Source organism: Rhinolophus hipposideros, assembly GCF_964194185.1.
Source record: "Rhinolophus hipposideros genome assembly, chromosome: 15".
NCBI lineage: Eukaryota > Metazoa > Chordata > Mammalia > Chiroptera > Rhinolophidae > Rhinolophus > Rhinolophus hipposideros.
The window spans coordinates 4090339-4112873 of NC_138061.1; the positions used below are offsets into that span (position 1 = coordinate 4090339).

The following is a 22535-nucleotide window of genomic DNA, read 5'->3' on the forward strand; positions in this document are numbered from 1 at the left end:
TTGATGATAATCTTCTCTTTCTCAACTGTGTGGTTTCAGGAAGTTCCATTTCTTCAAGTTTCGTGAGTTGAAAACTTTTTCTTTCCCTGATGAAACTCCTTTGTTAGTTCTAATAAAGATGTGGCTGCAGAGAACATATCAACTATTGATTTCCTGCAGAGAACTACAAGGTTGATGGTGGACCCGTTGGATGGGATGATGACATTGATCTCACAGAATAAGGCAGCGGTGGCAGATGAAGGAAGAGGTGCCGGTCTGGACAGCTGCTCCTTACCACTAATTCGGGCTGGTGATGACGAATGGGGATATTCGCAGGCACCTGTGCTTTAACTCACCAGCTGTAAGTGACATACCAGTGAAGGTGCTTTACTGGACGTTTGAATTTCACTTACTCTTCTAAAACTCCTGTGTTTCTCCAGGCAGGTGTCAGGAAATTACCCTCTGAATTTCCAGTGTCCACACAGGTCTCTGAGGTGACAAGAATCCAACGGCGTGGAAGACCCCGGGGTATTGGCCGAGGTCCCTTGGAGCTGGAGGGGACCATGGTGGCCCAGTTCTAGCACGGGCCGGAACACGCAGTGTGTCTGCAGGAGTGCTGGGAGGGACAGTCTCTTCCCCGTCCCTCTAGGATGAGGGCTGGAGTCCCCGGGGAAGGTATGTGTCATGGGAAGGACAGCAGCAGCTTAGCGGCTGTGGCCCACCTGAGAAGGGACCCGCTGTTCTCAGAGGGGCCTGCAACCTCTCTTTACAGAATGGAGCCCCCTTGTGGGCACCTCCACTTTCTAGGCCTTCCCCTCTCTCCTTGAGCCAACCCATACCCTGCGTCCTCCTGCTGCTCCCAATGGGCTTCGACTGACCTGAGCAAAGAAAACATTTTCCAAAGACATTTCTGAGCGCGTCAGGCCTCAGCCCCAGCAGTGGTGCGTCCTCTGTGGTCTGAGCTCAAAGCTGCCTGACCCTGCAGCAACGGCTCCATCCTCTCCCTGAGGGTGCACAAGACACGGCCTGCCACCCGAGAAAGGTGGCTAGACAGCGCTGACCACCCTCTGGCGGGGCAGAGGGACCCTGTGGGACCTGGCACTGGGGCCGGACGTGGGAGGCCTTTATGGAAAGTTTCTCAAAGCGACTAGAAGACGAATTCCGCTCTCGGGAGCAGTCAAGTATTCAAGGAGTCACAGCCCGTCTAACTCCTGGTCGTCCAAGTGGCTGCTCTCTCCCTACAGAAATTCTCCATCACTCAAAACGGAAAACCATTTGTTCCCTTTTTAACGCCCTGAAAGAAAATGTGAGGAAGGAACACATTTTCTCAAAATGAGATGCTATGTATTTCTTGAGACCAGGCCCCCTGCGGATCCGGAAGAGGCCCTGTCTTTCCCAGTGCTATTCCCACGCGTTGGAACCCCTGCCCCTCCCAGCTGTCACCTGGCAAACTTGATCTCATTCTTCAAGAAGCACTTTAAATGTTGCCTTCTCTGAAGGTGGATCCTCCCTTTCTCCTCAGAAGAGCAATCGCACCCACTACTGCTGGATGGCAGGCCCAGGGACCACCAGTGACAGTCTGGAGGATGGTCTGTCATTTCTCTGACCAGCAGCAGCCCTCGCATTCCCCTTGCAGGCCCTGTCTCTTCTCTCTGTAACTTATGGGTGCAGGCTGGCACCTGGCACACAGTAGGCTTGTTAGTGAAGACGTGTGAGTGGTCCTGCAGAGCATGGGGAAGCGGTGATGTTCCTGAGTCTAAAAATGGATTTTCTCCTGCTTTGATAGCAAACGATTTTTTTTTATAGGAGCATTTATAATTAACGTATGATCTCTTTGAACACTTGGGCCAAATTCTGACTGAACAGAGTCTAGTGAATATTAGGATTTTCAAAAATTTCGGGAAGTGCTGAGAATAAAACCAAGCAGAGGGTGTCACATTATGTTCGTACCAGCAATTCCTCTGAATAACAACCTGTTTTTAAAGGGAAACTCATAGAATGAGAAAATTTCGCCCCCAATATTTAGAAAAGAAATCCAACCATTTCAACAGAAACAGGAACTTACTCCCAAACCCCCATTTTTAGTTCACAGGATGACGCAAGAGACCTCATTTTTTGACTTGGGCACAAGGTAAAGTGAGAACTTTGTCAAGGCGACGTTATTTTAAGGGAAAAGAAAGCAGAGCTCCAGTGGAAAACAGTCATAGAGCTTCTATAGGACGTGGGCTGCCAGTGAGGTGTCCCCTCTGTGGACGCCAACAGGCTACTTCTGGTTTCAGAGGTAGTTTCACGTTGAATACTGGCTTCTTCACTCTGGCGACATTTTCCTGCTGCCAGGTTTATTTTCGACTCACCCTCCACAGAGAAGCCTGGTGATTTTCAGTGAAGTACTTGGACTTAAAGGCTTTGTTGAAAATTACGAGGCCTCAACCAAACACAATAAGACAGATAATTCAGCGCATCTTCAGGATAAAACATTCATTCCTTTGCCATGATAAAGCCCGACCAGGCTTTGTCAGGGGAGGGGTGCTCAAAGGGGTGGTAAAAATACAGTGGAAAAGCAGTAATTATTAGCCCTGGAAGGAAGAGCTGGAAAAGAATAAAAAGAGGAACGAATGGAAATGTCGTTTTTACGGAGAGAAAGAAAAAGATAAAACGACCCGGGGCTAGGCCAAAAGGCATTCAAAACTTTTTAAAACGATAGAAAAGCAAAACTAGGAGAATGATTTTGTGCAGAAGAAATACAGAAAGATAACAACCTAATTCAAAAGCCAGAGTGTCCAATATAAAGAACTGGAAAATCCATTCAATATGGCAGCTTTCAAAGCACAAAGGTAGAGAAACTTTTAATACAACCCGACCCTAGTCTCCTGCTGTAACGTTTGGGTCTCCCTGCCACTGAGATGCCGCCCGCGGGCCTGACCACGCCCCAGCTCCTTTAATGGCTGCTCCAAGTTTTCACAGGACAAACCTGCCTTGGATTCTGTAGGTCCCTATTTCCCCCAGGCAGTGGGATAAATTTAAAACTGAAAATCAGCTTTAGGACGTGTAAAGTCTCCCATGTCAAGGATGCAATGAAAACGTCCTTCGTTACATGAGGTGACGGCCTGTACCACTGCAGCTGTAACTCAGTCATACTTTCGCTCCCGGAATCTCTACTTTATAATTTTGTGACCACCAACAATTGTAGGTCTTCAAGTTCAACTGTGGTTACATGTTCCTTACCTGAATATGTGATTTTCAGAACTGCAAGTTTTTCCTGCTAAAGTATCAAATCAAGCCACAGCAAGTCTGCTGCGGAGCACAGAGCACACAGGTCTGGGTGAAGCTGTGCCGGCGGTTACCGTGTGTCCCCGAAAATAAGACCTCACCGGACAATCAGCTTCACTGCATCTTTAGGAGCAAAAATTAATATAAGACCCAGTCTTACTTTACTATAAGACCGGTTCTTATAATATAATATAGTATAATATAATATAGTACAGTGTAATATAATACCGGGTCTATATGATAATATAATATAATATAATATAATATAATATAATATAAAAAATACCGGGTATAATATAATGTAATATAATACTGGGTCTAATATAATATAATGCAAAATACTGGGTATGATATAATATAATATAATATAATACTAAGTCATATATAAGACTAGGTCTTACATAACATAATATAAAATATAATAATATAATATAATATAATGTAATATAATATAATATAATATAATATAATATAATATAATATAAAAAATACCGGGTATAATATAATGTAATATAATACTGGGTCTAATATAATATAATGCAAAATACTGGGTATGATATAATATAATGTAATATAATATAATACCAAGTCGTATATAAGACTAGGTCTTACATAACATAATATAAAATATAATAATATAATATAATATAATATAATATAATATAATATAATATAATATAAAATTCCGGGTCTTAAATCATTTTTTGCTCCAAAAGACGCATTACAGCTGATTGTCCAGCTAGGTTTATTTTCGGGGAAACACGTTAGGTCAGACTGTCCCTGAGGCTGGAAGGCCCCCCCGGCCCGCTTGTCCCTGCTCACTCACCCCGTGTACTCCCGGAATCCTTCTGACGGAAGACTAATGTTATTTCTGACAGACATACAGGAGTCCAGGCAGGAAAACCCAGCCCTGTTCTAGCAAGAACTTGTGCTTGTCTGACCTACAGCCTCTGCGATACACGTGGCATTAAGCATAACGGAGTCAGGCTTGGAGAAGGGAGCCTGAAGATAACATGCGCCCCTAACCTCCGCGGCAGCAGTGATAGCCCGGGACCTCTCAGAGGCTCAGAGCTGGCTAAGCAGTCGGGACCGCACTAAGGGGACAAACACGCCCAATAGAAGGGACTTGTTGGAACGTCTGAACGATTGCCTTTTCAAGTACTTGCTCAAGCACTGGCCAGGATGTGCCCACGTCAATGAAAAATGAATCAAAATGACAGTGTTGACAGTGGGGGATGCTGTGCGGGAGGGGGACAGGGGAAAATGGGACCTCTCCGTGCCTTCCACTCAGTTTGCTGTGAACCTGAAATTGCTCTGTAACATAAAGTTTATTAAAAAAGAATGACTGAGTGCCCAGTCTGTGTGTGGCATGGGCCTTCCTCAGAGGGACACAGAAGCACCAGACACATCCTGCTCTGACCTCAAGTAGCTTCAGCCAAAGGGGGGCCGGTGACTCAGGGGTGGTTCCTGGACCAGCTGCATTCTCACTACTGGGAGCTGCTTGACAATGCAGAACCTCAGACCCTACCTGAGAGGTACTGAATCAGAACCTGCATTTTAACAAGATCCCCGGGGGACCTGCTTGAGGTCAGAGCAGGCAGTGTCTAGTGCTTCTGTGTCCACAGACTGGGCACTCAGTCATTCTTTTGAAATAAACTTTACATTACAGAGCAATTTTAGGTACACAGCTAAACTGTGTGGAAGGCACGGAGAGGTCCCACATTCCCCTGCCCCCCACCCACACAGCATCCCCCACTGTCAACACTGTCATTTTGATTCATTTTTCATTGAAGTGCGCCTTCAATGAAGAGGGGATACAGGAGCCATATGAATAGTCCCAAGCAGGGGCACAGAGGGGCATTCTCCCTGGATGAGGGGGCAACAGGGGTGGAGACAGGACAGGCTCCCAGGTAGAGAGAGCATGCAAACGTGCGGAGCAGGTGGGAAGGATGCCACATGTGGAGACTGTAGGTGAGAAGGGCCACACCACATCTCGGGATGGCCATGGGAAGTCCCAGTGGTCAGGATCAAGGAGCACGCCCAGAAAAAGGCACGATGTCCTGGGTGAAGAGGGGACAGATACGTAGGGTAGAGCCCTCCTATCAAGTGCCTCACCTGCCAGGTGTGAAGGCTGTAGAGGACGTGGGGTCCCCTGACGTTTAGGCATCTTTGAAGTGATTCAAGCAGATCCCACGACCACTTTTAGGACCCAGAGGGATGGCAGGGATGGGTGTGGGGCCCCTGGGAAGGGGAGTGGGAGAGCAGGGAGACTGCGAGCTCACCAGGAAGGGATGCCACCGGATGAGCTGGCTCTAGAGCCATTTTTTCTGGCCACACACGGTCAGAGGATGTCTTGCAACAAGGAGAGCCCAGAATGGGTGTCAGAGAAGGCACACATTCCTTCAGCCATGATGAACTCTTGCCCTCATCCTTCCCGGGCCTCCCGGGGTCCCCACCTCCCGCTCTGCCCACTCTACAGCCTGATGCTTGTTGGCTAGAACACAATAAGCCAGGAAGCCATAGGAGGAAGGAATGACTGAATCAGCTCCATTTCTTTAGCAGATTGCTGAGAACCAGGATTCCCTTGGCTACGCTAATAGACGCTTAGTCACTGGCCTTAATCATGAAAGCATCTTCTTTTTATGAAGAAATACATCCTGTTCCAATGCAGGGCCAGGTGTCATCCACAGAACATTTCTGATCCTATTTCCAAGTGGCCTCCGGCCAATCCACATGCTCTTTTAAATCTTTTGATTTCTGTCCTGTGTCAAGGACAGTAGGGATTGAGTAAGACACACATTAGCTTTCCGATAGGGGTTGGTTTATGTCAACAGCTACAGGGGCAGCCATCATCCTTTCCTGATATTGGTGCTGTTTTGGGTAGAACTGTGACCAACCCCCCCACCTCTTGCCCCCCAAACGTGAAGTCCTCACCCATGGTATCAGTGAATGTGACTTTATGCAAATAGGGACTTTGGATGGGGTCAAGTTAAGAGGAGCCATACTGGCTGAGTGGGCCCAACGACTGGTGTCCTTAGAAGAGGGGAATCTGGACACAAGACACCCTCACCGGGAGTGTGTCCTGTGATGATGGATGGAAGGACTGGAGCGATATGTCTGCCCATGACGGGATGCCAAGGATTGGCAGCGGACACGAAGGGAAAGGCACAGAGCAGATGCGGTCCTACCTGCCCCATCTTCTCTTGGCGAGAGCATGGCCCTGCCAACATGGCAAGGCCAGGCGCCCAGCCCCCAGGACACTTCTGCTGTTGAAAGCCACCCAGGTGGTGCTACTTTGTAACAGCAGCACCAGGAACTCATACAGGGACCTTCAGGGAATTCTCTGGTTGCTTTTCACAAAGTGAAGAAAAGAAAGCAGGAAACTGAGATGAATCCTGATGAAGCACAGAAGGAGCTCGGAAGTCACTTTGTTGGCAGATTTTGAAAACTTTGGAAGCTGAAGGAGCTCCTGTGTTTAATAGTTTCTGCTTCTCTGGATAGCACAAACTCCAGTGATGAGATCCTGTACTGGAAGTGATGGCAGGTTTCCTTCTAATCGACGTCAACGGAACAAATAATTTTGTGTGAGCCAATTTTTCTAGAAGCCACCAAGATGGAGCAATGTTGGCCTCACCATAAAATTAGTTTTTCGGTGACTATAGAAAAATGTGAACGTCAAAGAAATACTTTAGCTCAAAGTACCCCCAAACTCCCCCAAATCAGGGTTCCAGACTTAGTTCTCTGTGGCAACCATACAAATACTTATGTTCTACAGTCCTCACTTTCAGCAGAGCACCTAGGAAAGGGCGATTGTTTTTTTATTTGAAGACTTCTACTTAGAAGTACCAGCTGAAGGGCCATGCATAAAACCTTCCAAGAGACAACCTGTAACAAATTTCTGGTTCCACAGATATCAAATGTTAAAGAACATTTATCACGCTGCAGGAAGGTGCATGTAAAGAGGAAGACGGAGGAACAATTGCTTGTTTTCTTTTTTCTTTTTTTTTTTTTTTTTACCTTGCCTTTGTCGAAGTAGTGGATGATTTCCTGATAGAGTTGCTCCTTCAGCTGTCCCTGCGTTGTTGCCTGGTACCCATCCCGTTGGGTGAGGTGGGCCGCACACACGTCCTCCGACCACTGTGGCAAAAGCAAAGCATGAGTAATGCTACCATTTGCTAACCGCCGGGTCAGAAGGCACCGTGAGCTCTACTTTTAGTGTGTACACGTGGCCCTGATTCTGGGCACACCTAGGGCTGCTGTCATCAGGCAGTTGGGCCTGGAAATGGGACCTCTGTGCAGAGACCCTGAGAGGAATGAAGGGCAAGAGGGAGGCAAAACTGGGTCTAGATTCCTACAGAAGAGAAACCCAGCAGGTTCAGCAAAGCACAGAACTGTCAGCTTGCTGATAATGTCATGTAACCCGTGGGATGAATTACGAACGCAGTGATGTGTGGCTGTGTCACTGGGGCATCCAGCGAGCTGGCCTTGGGCCTGTGCTTTTCAGCATTGCAATCGATCAACAGTAAAGAGGGCGCACGGACCCTGCTTCCAAGTCACAAGGAAAGGGACTTCACAGTCAATCCCGCTCCTTACAGACAGTGAGCAGGTATCTTTGTACCTTTTGCCCAGGCACACTGCGTGGCTCAGAGGCAGGGCTCGGCCAGTGTTTGTGGAGGTGTCAGTGGGCTTATTTATGGTAAGAAGGAAGGGTGCACAGTGGTCTCAGCGAGCGGGGAACACATGCCACGGTGAATGAAGGTAAGCTCATTTGACATGTAAACTCCTGTACTCAGGCTCACCAAATGAATGGCATTAAGTATGTGGTTCTATAAGCTTCAGTGTTAGGTGAGGACGTACTACGTGGAAGGAACTAGGTCAAGGATGAGTCAAATGCCTGACACAGAGACAGGGCTATACAAATTAGAGTGTAACGATAAATAAAACACTGCAAAAAATGTCACAGACATTGAAGGGTGGGAGGCAAACTGCACACTGGGATGTCAGGTAAGAATGAGACACCTTTATGCGGTCTGCAAATTGTTTCACCTTAAAATTAGATTTGATTTTCCTGACCACAACTAGAAGTTATAAACTCATTAATTGCGCAGTTTTCACAATGTGGCTAGCTTGCTAGTTTTCTGGGGGATAAAAGTAAAACTTTAGAGGATTCTGAAATGTAACTATACTGAATAAATAAGACTAAGAAAATTCAGATGTCAAATGACTTTTCTGGATTTTAAAATCGCTAAAAAAATTGAATAGGGAGGCAAAAAGCTTCAATACCTTCCACTGAAACACTGAGATAAAGAACTTGACTGCTGGGCTACCGGCTAATGCTTTTATTGTCCTTGTTTTTTGACAAAATGTCCTTAACCAAAAAAGAAGATTCCATTTGAGGATTTTTAGTTAAAGACCAAGAATGCATTTGTCATTGTTATATTGAAGAAGAATTTTCATAACAATACAAATAATGTTCCTTTAATGTGTTGATTAACCAGCATGAATTCACATTTACTGCAGTATCAAAACCTATTTAGGAGAAATTGCAAAATGTAATCACGTAAAAGATATGGAGAGAGGCTATGTGGGATCCACCATTTAACTGGAAAATTCAGAACCCAGTGGGAAAGACAGTGCAATGGTGTCCGTTGATTTGGGCTGTGAAACACACCCTCATGCAGTTTTGATGATTCCATCTGTGCTCAATAAGTCTAATGATTAGACAAATGATCATTACACACGTTATATATATATTCCATTCACACATAAAAGTTCATATACTATGAGGGACAGAGCAACTGAACCAGCGGTGTGTCAACCTTATTTTAATTTCCCTGATTAAAAGAGATTTATTCATATTTGCAAAAATGCACTGTTACTGAAATTCGGGTTTCTCACACATGAAGGCTATTAGAATTGATAGAGGGACGGCTGGTGTCAACGCACGAACTCCAATCTCTAGCTTCATAAGTGACCCTCCTGGAAGATCTTTAGATGGTGCAAAGTCAAAGGCGGCCTTCTGATGATTATTGGGCATCCAGACGGAGCCCTGCCTGAGGCCCCTGGAGTTTTCTTTGCAACAGGCCCTCTGGTTTTAAAAGGTAAATCTCCACACTTTAATGTGTCCAGAGCTGCCCCTGTACAGTTGTGTCACAGAAGCTACTGGAGATTTCAGGATTGGGCCAAAGGCTAGAAGATTCTTGCCTAACACAGTGTGCTCCTTACTGCCTGTTATCACCCAGTGGCCTTCTTAATGCCCATTTTCACGTCATCTTATCTAGTTTACTCTCATTCAGCTTTCGGTGTTTGGGGGGCTGACCTGAGACGGGAGATGGGATTCCTCGAATGAAGAATCCCACACAACTAAATTTTAGTTTTCAAAACTGTTCTTGTTTATCCAGTTTATAATTTTTCTAGTTTTCACAAGGCTAGAATTAGAAAGATGATCTAATGCTTGCTAAAATTTTAAAATATCAAACGAGAGGCTGTGTGGTTATGCCCACATCACGATCTGGTTCCTACACTCTCTGCTGAGATAATTAGCGGTACGTCTCATCCTGTCTCTTAGCTGTTTCACCCCAGATATTTCTTCCTGAGATCTTTCCCCACCATTACTGAACCTTGTTGGCATGATAAGGAATTGCAGAATCTCCATCACTGCTAGCTGACAGCCCAGGGATGGGTGTTTACCATACAACTGACAACTTGCTACGACATCTTGTTAAATCGACACTCAATAGGGCCAAATCTATCATCAAAGTACTTCCTAAATATCTTTGTTTATGTCACTGCATTTAAAATGTCGACATCCATAAAATCTTATGTTACAGGTTTACTAAAATTTGTCATAAAAAATAAGGTTTTAAATAGTCTTAGAATCCATAACAACAGAATCATAAAAGTGGATGGTAATTTTTATTACCTTCAGAAGCTTTGCATGGAGCAGCAAAGTGTAAGCGGCTTCGGTATAGTTATCACACTCTTTGTGCAGGTCACACAGTTTGTACAAATACCTGAGACGAGAAAATACAGGTACATTCTTAAAATGTCACCAAATAATTTGTGTTGCAGATAGCAAAAGCTAAATTCTACTTTCAGCAGTAAATCAGATCCATGCTTTCTTTTTATAGTGTTCACAATTCATAATGCCTCGAAGACTTGGGGCACAAAGCATGAAGACAAACCAACAAGAGTAATATTACATATATACATAATGTAAATCCTCTTTTCAGAACAAAACCGAAGCTGTCACAAGAAGGTACAATTGTACTTCAAGATTTCTCACTCCTTCCCATCTTTTCCAGGATTTTCTTCATACATTTGAAATGAGATTACACAATGTTTGATAGTGATTTCTTAGATTACTATTGAATCCAAATATTCCCCCCCCAAAAAAAATCTGTAAAAATACAAATCCATAAAAATAAAGAGTTCCAATGATCACAGTGAATGTGGTCCAAAGAATTTTTCTGCCATAAAGAGATAAAGATTGCTTTTCAATGTAAAGCACCCTACATTTTTTGGATAAAAAATGCTTGATTGTTTTCCCCAAAGTTTATTATATTCATATGGTATTTTTTTTTGTTTTTAAAAGGAGAAAGTTAAAAAAAAAATCTTAGAAATCAAAAGTTAGAGCATCATGCTCGGTGTAATAAACCCATCATTAAACACTAATGTCACACGGATCATATTCTTGTTCTGGTCTTCTACGTGGTGATCTTGCTAAATATTTGACACTGGCCCCCAATAGGGACCAAGGAGAGGGGTTCAATCATATCCCTCCCTCTGGAGAAGTGATGGACAAAACTCTAGCAGGCAACACAGACCATGAGACCATGGGGTCAGGTAATGTAAGAATAGACTGAAAAAATTTCACAGTGCCTATTTCTGATAAAGTTCAATCTAGATTTCTCATTTGATCACGTGGCTTCCTGTGAAACATTAAATTTTGTGGCGGTACCTTTCCTCAAAAGGGTCATATAAGTTGGTGAAAAGATGCAAAACCCCTATGAAGTACTCAGACGTGGCTTTGCGTCTGAGCTGGCTAAGTATGACCCCCCCTTTACGCCCCCAAGTCTCCACATCTGCATGGTCACACTGCACAAAGTCTCAGAATACACCTGGACACTCCATCAAATTCAACCTCTAGGCTTCTCAATTTCCTACAGGATAACCCCTGTGACTGAAACATTTCTTAGTGTGGACTTGATAAACAGCAAGTACGATAGACGTGTAGAAGGTACAGACAAGCATGATGCCCACATACCTTATATACATTTCTTCTCTTTCAATTTCTTTGTAGAAATTCTGAAAAATAAAACCACAACACTGTTAAGAAACCTATTCCATTAAAGGTGTGACATGCACATTAAAAATTCATAGGTTTTTTTTAACCCATGAATTAGAACCATTAGAACCCTTTGAATTAGAACCATAAATTCACCTAAAATGCAAAACCATCTGACATTGTCCTGTACTGTTTTTTGGGGGGAGGAGGGCAGGGACTACACTCTAAACACCGTGATGGCTAAAGTCCTCTTCTGTCATTTGATAGTCACCTGCCCACAGTTAAAACAAAGTATAGGACATCTTGAGATAGGACATCTTGACCACTCTTAACCACTGTATTCTCATTAGAAGTGAAAAAGGAAAAAAAGGAAAGATCCCAAATTTGGGAATAAGCTTCATCACATGGTTGAAAGCAGGCTGGGCTCAGCCCCATCCAAGAGCCAGAAGGAGGCGCTGTGGTACTCCAGCTCGGTCTGTTCAACACAGTAGCCACGTGCATTCAACTATTGAGTAAATTTAATTAAAACTAAAGAAAGTTACAAATTCACGGCCTCCCTCGTCCACACTTTGAGTGCTGTGGTACTGAGAGGTACAGCAGAGGGCACTTCCATCATCACAGGCGTTTCTATCGGACAGCGCTGTTCTAGAACCACCGACCTTCCAAAACACAGTAAGAAAACTGGTTGCCACTCACAAAAAGCCACCTTATGTACAAGCACCGATGGAGAAAGGTTACTTAGCAGAGTATAAACAATGGGTTATTTCAACATATTGTAGAGTAGTTTCAGGGTGAGCATCAACTTTTCTGTCAAACTTATATTTCTTCATGTGAACGCCTCTGTAACTACTCTAAAATCTTGATCGTACCTGAGGAAACAGAAAGGTACAGACTAGTCACCTAGCAAAGCCTGAGGCATGGGAACACCATAGCTGTTTTGAGGGTAAAATTTAGCACCTGACCGCTATGTACCTGAGATAACTAGTGACTATGACCATTTCAGAGGCACGCAATTATCCAGTAAGAGGAAATAGCCTGTTCACTTTCATTAGCAAAAAAAAAAAAAGGCATTGCTTCTCCAATTGACCTTTCTGAGAAGAAACAAGAAGCAACCATAGAAAGGCAGAGGGGGTACGTTTAGAAGATGCACCAAGATTTTCACATTTTGCTGCATCTGAGATTTTACTGTCCTCTGGTTCATACGCTGCGGCTGGGTAATGAGAATATTTCCAGGTAAGAAAGAATCTGCTTCCTTCACTTCCAACTCGGCCTTGCCAGTGTTTACAAGCTGCAATTCCACACCATCCTCTTTTGCTCTCATATTTTTAATCCTTTCCTAAGCTTTTGATCATTCCCTTTACAATTTCACAACGGGGATATCATGCACCCTTCAATTCATTCCTCTCTCCGAAATACAGAAATGTTTTCTATTCCCTGCCTGTATTGAGTTCTGTTCCCTTCCCAGAACTTCAGAAGCTCTCTAGAACTGAGGACACTCATCTCAAACCCTAATTTCTACATCAAACCTCTGTGTTTCTACGTTGAAGTTCACGGTGCTCTGGGCTCCACTTCTGGGCTCTGCAGGCGGCATCCCAACCCCCACAGTCCTCTTGCTCAAGCCCCCCCCACACCAGGGGCGACATCTGTGCCGGGTGCAAAGCTTGGCAGCTCTCCAGCAACCCCACTGGGGCCAGGTCCCCAGCTCCAACCCACCAGTAAGCACTGATCTTTCAGAACACATACATGACCTTTCAGTTTTGTACTCCTTCATGACTAAAACAGACACTAAGAATTTGAGAATTCTAGTTGGAACCACTGCAATTAGCCTTGTACAGGGGCCATGAAGAGAGTAACTTCTGTCTATAAAATAACAGTGAGTCTACCCGTCGTAGAGATGGATAGGTTGATGGTTGCATAGAAGAACTAGGTGACACACAACAAAATTATTGACCGGGAATTAAAGATTGCATGACTCTCCGGTGACAAATGAAATTCTACTTAATTACAAATGTGCATTTTGTCTGGTGGGGACCATGACCCAATGTCGGTGCCCACGTGTTTGCAGGAGCACGTTTAGGGGACTAGGCTGCAGGTCTCAGTGACCCCTCAGGTCTCCTATTTTTTAATTTCAATTTGTTTTTTAAGTGCAAGGAAGAGTGGGACATTAATGAACCACATTACTTAGAATGTTCCAGTGACTCCATTTTTTTAAAAAACAACAGCACTGGTTCTAAAGGAAATTTAGCAATGGGCTTAAAGGGCCTCCATACATTCGATGTTCTTTATTTTATTTCTTAATGTTCGGATTTCAAGGGGATTTCTGCTTAGTGATAAACTGAGCACATTCTGTATACTCCTAACACGTTTATACATCTATATCCATCTAGCGATGAATGTACGTAGTCGTCTCTATGAAACTCTATTTGTTTCACTAAAGAAGTACCAAGGGAAAGGGTGAAAGTGGCGCAGGAGATTAAAAATGTATTTGTATTTTTATTTCTGACTCAATGTGAGCTGGGCCGTGAATATTACGACAGAATAGCTATCTATAAAAATGCAGTTTTCCTGTTTCTCTTTAACTCATAGACCTGTTTTATTTGTTAAATGGAAGACCCGTGACAGGTTAGGACCCATCTGATCATCCCCAGGAAAAGGTTAAGAACAGCACCCCCAACTCCTCATTGGATGATCCGGGATGCCCCGAGTTGAAGGAAGATAGTGTCGGATAACCTCAGGGACCCTGGGTGTGCTTCGTAGTCAAAACCTAGCTAGTGCGGATGGCAGTAACAATATGCAGGCACCACGTGAGGCTCCATGTGAGACAGAAACACATGTCAGCGTCAGAAACCGTGGTGGCAGGTGTCATTCCCAGACCTGGTTTTCTGACACTGATTCTGGCTCTGCTACAAGGCCACGTTCAGAGCACAGCACCATGTCTCCACTAGGTGTCGTGCCCGGGGAGCATGGCATCTCTTGTTAAGACAAACAGTAGTCTCAGTCATCAAAGTTGGAAAGCTAATCAACATAGCAATATACTTTTTCCTTCTGGACACAAATCAGCCTCTCGGATCCTCCGAAAGATCAGAGGGAGCACTAGAGAAACATGTCCATAGTAGGGAATGCTGTTGAAAAGGTTTCCGTTTCTCTCCACAGAAAAATCCTGATTTCTGTTTCATGCTGGCCATAGTGGCATCATGGAAGCAAATGACTTTGGACAGAGGCAAGAATGTGGGAACGCAAGGACGCAAGGGCCAGGCTCCCTCCTGTGGAAACGATCAAGGCCCCTTCCTGCGGCACAGCTCACTGCTACGCTACGCAGCCAGTCTACAGGTGAGTGTACACACAAACTCAGTGGCCACTTCTCAGGGATAGAAGCCAGCAGTCAGTAATTCCTCCCGTTGCCCAAGGCCCGTATGATGTACATGCAGACATATTTAAATGTTTCCCGGATAACTTCTGGGGCCACGTCCAGTCTATGGATGAGACCAAAGACATTCTTCACTCTGAGTGTTTTGAATTTCTCGCGTTCGTTTCTGAATCTTTCCTAAGGTTTCCGAATTTCCGCTTATATTACTGTCCTTGCATAATGTCTTCTTCTTCCATTATCACCGTCAGCGCATTTATCACAGTTGTTTGAAATCTCCAGTCTGATAATTGTAAAACCTCTGCCGCATCTGAATCTGGCTCTGTTGCTGGCTCAATCTCTTCAAACTGTGTGTTTTGGCCTTGAGGTGCTTTGTAATTTTATGTTGAAAGTGGACACAATGTTCCAGGTAAAAAGACACCAGTGCTGGCTCCAGCAGTGGTTCTGCTTTGGGCATCTGCTCTGGTAAGCTGGGATTCTCTGTACCATCTGGTCTTGCTGATTTTGGGGACAGCAGTTTTCCCTGTGGCCCCCAGAAGATGGCTGTCAGAAGAGTTGTTGACTTTCAGCGTGCCAGTTTTCTCCATGTCGTGAGGATGGGAGTACCAACTTCTAAAGTCCCTTTTACAGTGAACCAGAAACCGGAAGTCCCCCACACTTAGAGTTTTAAGAAAAAGAAAATGTGTTATAGAAAAATGTTTATTATTAGCCAAAACAGGCCACCCAGCCACAGAAGGCCAAGGCGGAGATGGCCCCTGAGCTGTCATCTGCAAGTTCCCCATGGCAAAGGTCAGATCTGCGTTGACACGAAAGTGGATGGAAGGTGAAAATATTCCCCTTTATCTTTCCAATCCAAACATCTCTGGTGATTTTCTAATGGATAAATGATGTGTCATATTCATCCTGGCACAAAAGTCCATTTCCACGAGCTCCAAGTGCCTGAAGTTGGGCAAAGAAGTCCAGGATTTGCGTGTGATATAATGACCGGGGGTGACATGGGAAATGTGGAGAAGGGAAATAAGTACCTGTAGAACTTACTCTACTGGTAGTGTTTTCTTGCTTTCCTGCCGTGGGGCAGGCAGGGGTGTTGAAGACACCCCTCCCAGGGCCAGGAGTCTGCTCTTCTGGCTCCTTCTGGGAGCAGCGGAGGAGGAGGAGAAAAATGCAGAGAGCCTGAAGCCAGACATGGAGTCCTAGGGGCCCAGAGGTTTGCCGGCCACTCCCTGCAGCTGAGCTTGTCATACGGCTTCCCCAAAGCACTTCCAGATGCCTCACATCTACGCCGGGAAGAGCGTGTCCGCAGAACTGGCCACGTCAGTGACAGCAGGTGTGTGGGGGTCCGAGGAAGGCAGAAGCCAAGTTTACCCGAGCCATCTGCTCTTCGTGTGGCCATACACTCATTTCTTATGGCTGCCATAACAATTTGTCACCAGCTTGGTGGCTTAGAATAAAAGATATGAATTCTTTCACAATTCTGAAGGCCATAGTCTAAAATCAAGGTGTCAAGAGGGCACATTTCCTCCAAAGTCTCCTGGAGACAATACTTTGTTTCTTCCAGCTTCTAGTGATCCCAGGGGTCCCTTTGCTTGTGGCAACATCACCCCAATCTCGGCCTCCATCTTCCCGTGGACTTCTCCTCTGTGTCTATGCCTTCTCCTCTTCTAAAGACACTTGTCATTGGACTTAGGGACCACCTGGGTGACCCAGGATGACCTCATCTTGAGAGCCTTAACTTAATCACATCTGCAAGATGCCTTTCTTTCAAATCAGGTCACATCACAGGTTCTGAGGATGAGGATGTAGCCACTATTCAACCCACTGGACATGTTTACAGTCTCTGAATAATGAAGTACTTTAGGCCTGTAATCAACGAGGGCACTACCCTGCTTACAAAATGAGATGGCTCATCCGTCTTACCCACAGCAAACACCCAGAGGACAGATGATTTTGCAGACTTATTTACAGCCGATCTGCAAATGGTTCTTCATTATTCCTTCCCTTCAACAGACAAGGAAACAAGAAAGGAAGCCTATCCTGCCATGGGCAGCTCTGCGGCCAGCTGTCATGAGGTTTCTGAACATCTTGGTTCAGTTTCTGGCTTACTGGCAGGTTGGAAATTTAATGAACTTTTCACTCACCAGCACGTTGACAGTACAGCTCATGCGGTTTTCTTTGTTCTCGTCATGCATGATGGTCCTATAATCTAGAAGTCTTTCCATCAGGCGCACGACGAGTTTTACAAAAGTTTCTCCCGTTTTGGCGAGGTATTTGTGCTTCCTGCAGTGTTCCAGGAGGCTGAAAAATAATTACACACACCTTGTTAATCACACTCAGAAACCTGACGGAGGGGCAATTTAAAATATTTCCCATTATTAACACATTTTAATTACTGCTGGGCTACAAAGTTCATTGTAGTCTAATTACAGTCTCTCTGTCTCTATTCTGACATCAATCCCACCGTTAATCAACACTTACATTTTATCAAATAACACTTTGTACTGTTCGTCTCCTCTGCCTCCTTCCACTTCATGATCCAGCTTGGTGATGATCTCATTTTCGAACTATAATTAAACAGAGGAAGCGTAAGTCATCAGCATGGCAGGCATTGCATTTTATGGCTGGAGCATCGAGAGCACACAAACCAGCGAGATCACCATCAGGTAGCTACCCGAGGCTTTCAAGCCTGATTGCATTTAAGAGTTGTTGTCCCCTGGCCCTTGGGGACTGCTGATGACCCGGAATCTTCCATTTCCTTCTGTGGTTAATGGAGCCTAAACATGTGTATTTTGATAGCAGGAGTAAGTAAGAACCACAAGGGAACCCGAGGGCAAAAAAAATCAAGAAGCAACATGAAAAAAAATCTCAAACTTCATCTCTATGAACAAGTAACATCTAAGACAGCTTGTTGGGTCCTGGAAATGAACAGACGATGTTTCACTTCCCGGCAAACAGTTCTCCGTAATCTGAAAACATCCAAGGGGCCACTTCACTGCTGTTCCTTCATGGATCGTAGTGAAACATCTCTGGTTGAAAAAATAGTGTATGAAACAAGAGAGGCAGTCTCTAGAGACAGAGCAACAGACACTTCAAGAAGGTCCATACCAGGCTTTCTTTGAACTCCCCAAAACTTCTTACTGGACTTCCAGAGCTTCCCATTGGGAAAGAATCGTCAGAAGTGACTATCTCTTGGGTGCATGCTTTCGGGAAAACACCAAATTCTGAGAGGTCCAAATCTACAAAATATTTTGACAGTGGCTGATCTGAAAATAACTACCTTGATAATGATGTGTATGTGTCCCCATCTTCACTGCCCAGTCTCCCATCCCTGACAAAATTCAAAGCCACCTCTACTGGTATTCTGGCCAGGTGACTTCCCTGTGGTAGGGGGACCTGAGGTCACACATTGCCTCGGGCCAGGTAGGAATAAGGGCCTGGGAGAGACTTAGTTACCATAGAGATGGAGTCATCCACACAGAGCTGGAAGACAACATGTGAAGGAAGAACCAAAGGAAACAATAGCTGAGTTCCAGGGCTTAGAAAGCAAGCACACCATGGCATGTAGGCAAACGTTGCTGGGGTCCCTTTAAATTATATGCTGAGGCCCTGCTTTCCCAGGCAACAATCCCAGGTCCCGCACTCCTCTTAGGATCCCATAAGAGTCTAAGCCACGTGAGAGAATTTCCTTCTCTCTCGGTCAGCGCCGTATCCCCAGTACCTGGCAGAGCGCCTGGTGTTGACGGTACGCTAATAGGAAGCGTGCACCATGGGCACATAAACTACTGGAGAGATAGTGTGTGAAACTGGAGCTGCGCGGGGCTTCATAGGGCAGCAAAGGAGTGGGTGGGCAGGTTGCTAAGGCTCAACCGGTGGACACTCATCCGAGTGCTTGTCACGGGTACTGCAGGGACCATCGACGGCCCTGGGGACTCAGGGCGCGGCTGCTGCAGTGGAAGCAGACTGTAGCTCCTGTGAAACAGGCAAGGGCTCACACTGCCGGAGCCTAGTGTGATCACGCTACAGATGAAACAAAGGGTGGAAGCAGGATTGGAGAGAAACATTGATTCCTGCTCGACATCAAGGACCCAGCAGCCTCACAACAACCGGGACTTCGGTGAATCCCTGCAAATCTCTTCTTGATCTTCCCCATCGTCTCCTCCCCAAACAAACACCCTCTCTTTGATTCTGTTTGGCCTAAGAAGTTAGGGATTTTAGGAACACAGAAAAAGAGATGGTTCTCTTGAAGAAGAAAGGATGACCTGCTTTTGTTTCCCCCTCCTGAAGTCTCATGCTAAAGACTTTTATTGTAAAATAACAGCCTTTTAGTACTAACCCATTATTACTCTGCTCTTGACGGAAAAGAATTCGGCAAAAGGAGGTTCTTTTCGGAACCCAGCACAAGGGAGCTGGCGTGCCACTAGCCCCAAAGCTGGCACTTCAAGACAGCTCCATCTACCAGATGGTGCCCTGGTGGGAACGCCAAAAATGAAGCATTTGCTGAGGGCTGCTTCCTTAGAGCAAATAACTGAGGTACAAAATAAGGCTAAATTTAATTAAAACACATGATTCAATTCCACACATTTAATGAGCATACAATGAGGAAGGCATAGAGCGGGGAATGTCCAAACTTTTTTCAATGTTTTTCCCCAAGGGCCATATGCGGTAAAATACACAAACAGCCGGGCCACTCACTCGAGGTGAAGTACATATTACCTCACCTAGTTTATTTAAGTAAACTAAATATATTTTTGGAATTTGCTGCGGGCCAATTAACAATGGATTGCGGGCCGCAGTTTGGACACCACTGGTATAGAGAAAGCAGAAAGACATGCCTTATCCTAATCTAGGCTTTTCAAATCGCTCATCACTTGTTAATCAGAAGACACTTGAACTTGGAGTCTGCTTAATGGAAATGGCATGTTTTCTCTGCTCCCATGTAAACCTAGCTGTCACAAATTAGGGCAATAAGGAGCTCCAGCTCATTAAGTATGCTGCTTATCAAATTCTGACTGATGAATTTAATGTTCCTAAAAAGAGTGGATGAATGATGAGTAAATCACAAGAACACAGCTGATTCTAATTTTACTAACCTCTAGTCTAAACTAAGTAATTGGCACAAACACCTGGCAACCCTATTCTGTTTATCAGCAGGATGCAATACCACTGATCTGCAGCTAGCCTCCAGTTCCAGGGTCTTTGTTAATTTTTACAGAATGTACTAGAAATCATTTGCTAGTATGCCGTGAATTGTTATCATAAACAGAATTAAACGATTCTGCCCAAATAAATTGGAGGAAGTACATTTGTTGATCGAGCAGAGCTTGTTTTATAAAAAAGCATGTTTATTATCTTACTCGTAAATGCACGCTGTCTGGCAATTTGCAACTGGGTTCTCTGCGGTTAGGATGAAATTAGCAAGGGTTCACTGTGTTGCTCAAAACGTGGCAGAGGCTCGCTGATGTGATAAGCGAAATCATTATACAACATTTCCCTCTCCTGTCTGAATCGCCAATATTGCTACAAAGATATCCCCAGGGCATCCCACTTAAAGTACTGAGCAGAGCACCTCCAGGCCTCCGGGCTCCGGGAATAGGAACATGAGAGGCCGCATCTGAATCGAGACCTGTTCTGAAGGTTGCTGTTAAGCTTAACGTGGGGTTGCCAAGGGCTGTGCTTGCAGGCGTATTGACATCGTTGTTAATTCAATTAACTCAGAAAGGAAGCACTGCTCCCCCAACTCAGCTAACCATGGGTTATTGGCTCCGACGTAAGACATTATAGAGTGAAGGGTCTCAGCAAATTCTATTGGTTTGGAATGCACTGTTTTTGTTTTGGGTCAGGTGTGCCATTCTGACTATATATATACATTTATAAATGCCTGAAACCAGGCCTGCATTTTGCAGGCATCCAGGAATGCATTTAGACGAGTTCTGGGGTTATGTGGTAGCAAGGTCGGAAGCTGGACCGGGATGGAAAGGTTTGCATGAATAATCCTGATGATAAAGCGCTTAGAGGTTGTCAAGAGCTGGGTGGAAGCTGAAATCCAGGAAAATGCTATGCCAAACACGTCAGCAAAAGGGCTTCTTTGACCCCACGACAAATGAGCCCGAGGCGAGTGTTGCACTTCCCCCTACAGTCCTCTGCCTTCTCCTGGTTTTCACACTCACAAGATACTGGATGTAGGACCGTGGTTTTAGGTCACCCCTCATAGCAGAGGGTACCAATAAAATCAGCCTCTGCTTCTGCATTTGCTGATGGAACCAGGCCAGTCCCAGGAAACTGCAGAACCAACCACGTCCCTCCTCTTTGGCACCGACAGGATGGGTGGACAGAGAAAGCCACTTAACTGCATCTGCGTGGAAAACACGGCCAAGAAGGAAGTGGCATGGCGCGGCAGAGAGCAGCCTGGCACTCAGATGCCCTTGGAGCTCCGGCCTGCGTGCTGACGTCACACAAGTAACGGATTCCCCACAATCTACCACTCAGCCTTTCCACTCTCTGCTCAGACACACTCATATTTTCATGCATATCGCATTCCGCTTGCTTAGCCATTCTGTAAATTTAATTACACACTTAATCTCTGGCACTCCACATTCTAAAATCCCCCCATCCTTCTACGTCCACTGAGCAAGCGGCTCACTGACCTTGGAAGCTTTTGTGAAATACTCAGCAGCCTAGAAGCCCCGAGGCCCCCTACCTGAGGAGCCTGGCTGCTCACCTGACAACACCTCAGACAGGTGCCGCTGCTCCGCATCTGCGCATGGAGCCAGATGGTGGAGAGACTTCAGGGCTGTGACAGCGCACTCCACGAACAGGCCCTCACAGCGAGTCCTGTTTAATTTGTTTAAAGGAGATGGTGGGAGTTTGGGCCTCTCTTTGCTGAAGGGCTTTTAAGAATCGAATTCAATGTAATCGCAACTCCTGGAGTCAAGGGTGTTAGTTTCTATGATCTCTCAGGCCACTTTTGGGTCTGGGGTTCAATGAAATAAAAGCCTAATTCTTACGCCATATTTCCCCGTTAAGCATCCAAAACAATGGAATCAAGTACTACTTTGAAATTGAATGTGAAAATCAACCAATCAGCAAACGGAATCCCGAAGAACTGAAGAATAAACAAGATGAAATTGCTACCAAACTTGTTCACATTCATATTACTGTGCAAAATCTATTGGCTTTCCCATCAAGTGGTAGAAGCTGCGAACATCCACTTGGGTTATTCAATTATTTGCTTAAGTTACCAGCATGGGCGGGAGGAAAAGATCATTCAAACAGGGGCTCAGAAACATCAAAGACATACCTATTCCTCATGTTGCAATACTGTTCCAACTAAAGGGGAATTGCGGGAGTCAGGCAACATTTTACTGACCTTGCAAAGAGGACAGAAAATAGCTCCATGGCTGAAAACATGATTTTGCTGTGGAGCCTTTTTCATTCCCTTTCTATTAATGGTATACAGACCGTACGGTCATTTGCTGCAATTCTCATCTGGGAGTTCTGTATTTTCCAAAGACGTAACAAATGGAATTCTTTAAAAAGGTGCCAGGAGAGAATTGCAAATAGTTTTTTCTTTTTTTAACTTTTAGAAACTGTTTATTTTCCGTCAACCTTATTTCCATTTTGCTTCCGAGTTTGTGGCAG

At 44.9% G+C, this 22535-nt stretch overlaps 1 protein-coding gene across 2 annotated transcripts in view; it reads right to left on the reverse strand.

Moving 5' to 3' along the window:
• The window catches only part of DOCK1 (dedicator of cytokinesis 1), a 453094-nt gene that overhangs the window by 43424 nt on the left and 387135 nt on the right, over positions 1 to 22535 (reverse strand). For both annotated transcript variants that reach the window (XM_081074113.1, XM_081074112.1), the window contains exons 34-38: positions 17376 to 17461; positions 17039 to 17195; positions 11516 to 11556; positions 10172 to 10262; positions 7267 to 7386 (exon numbers count right to left, since the gene is read on the reverse strand). In XM_081074113.1, the coding sequence (XP_080930239.1) occupies positions 7267 to 7386; positions 10172 to 10262; positions 11516 to 11556; positions 17039 to 17195; positions 17376 to 17461 (495 nt within the window). The remainder of the gene's footprint in view (positions 1 to 7266; positions 7387 to 10171; positions 10263 to 11515; positions 11557 to 17038; positions 17196 to 17375; positions 17462 to 22535) is intronic.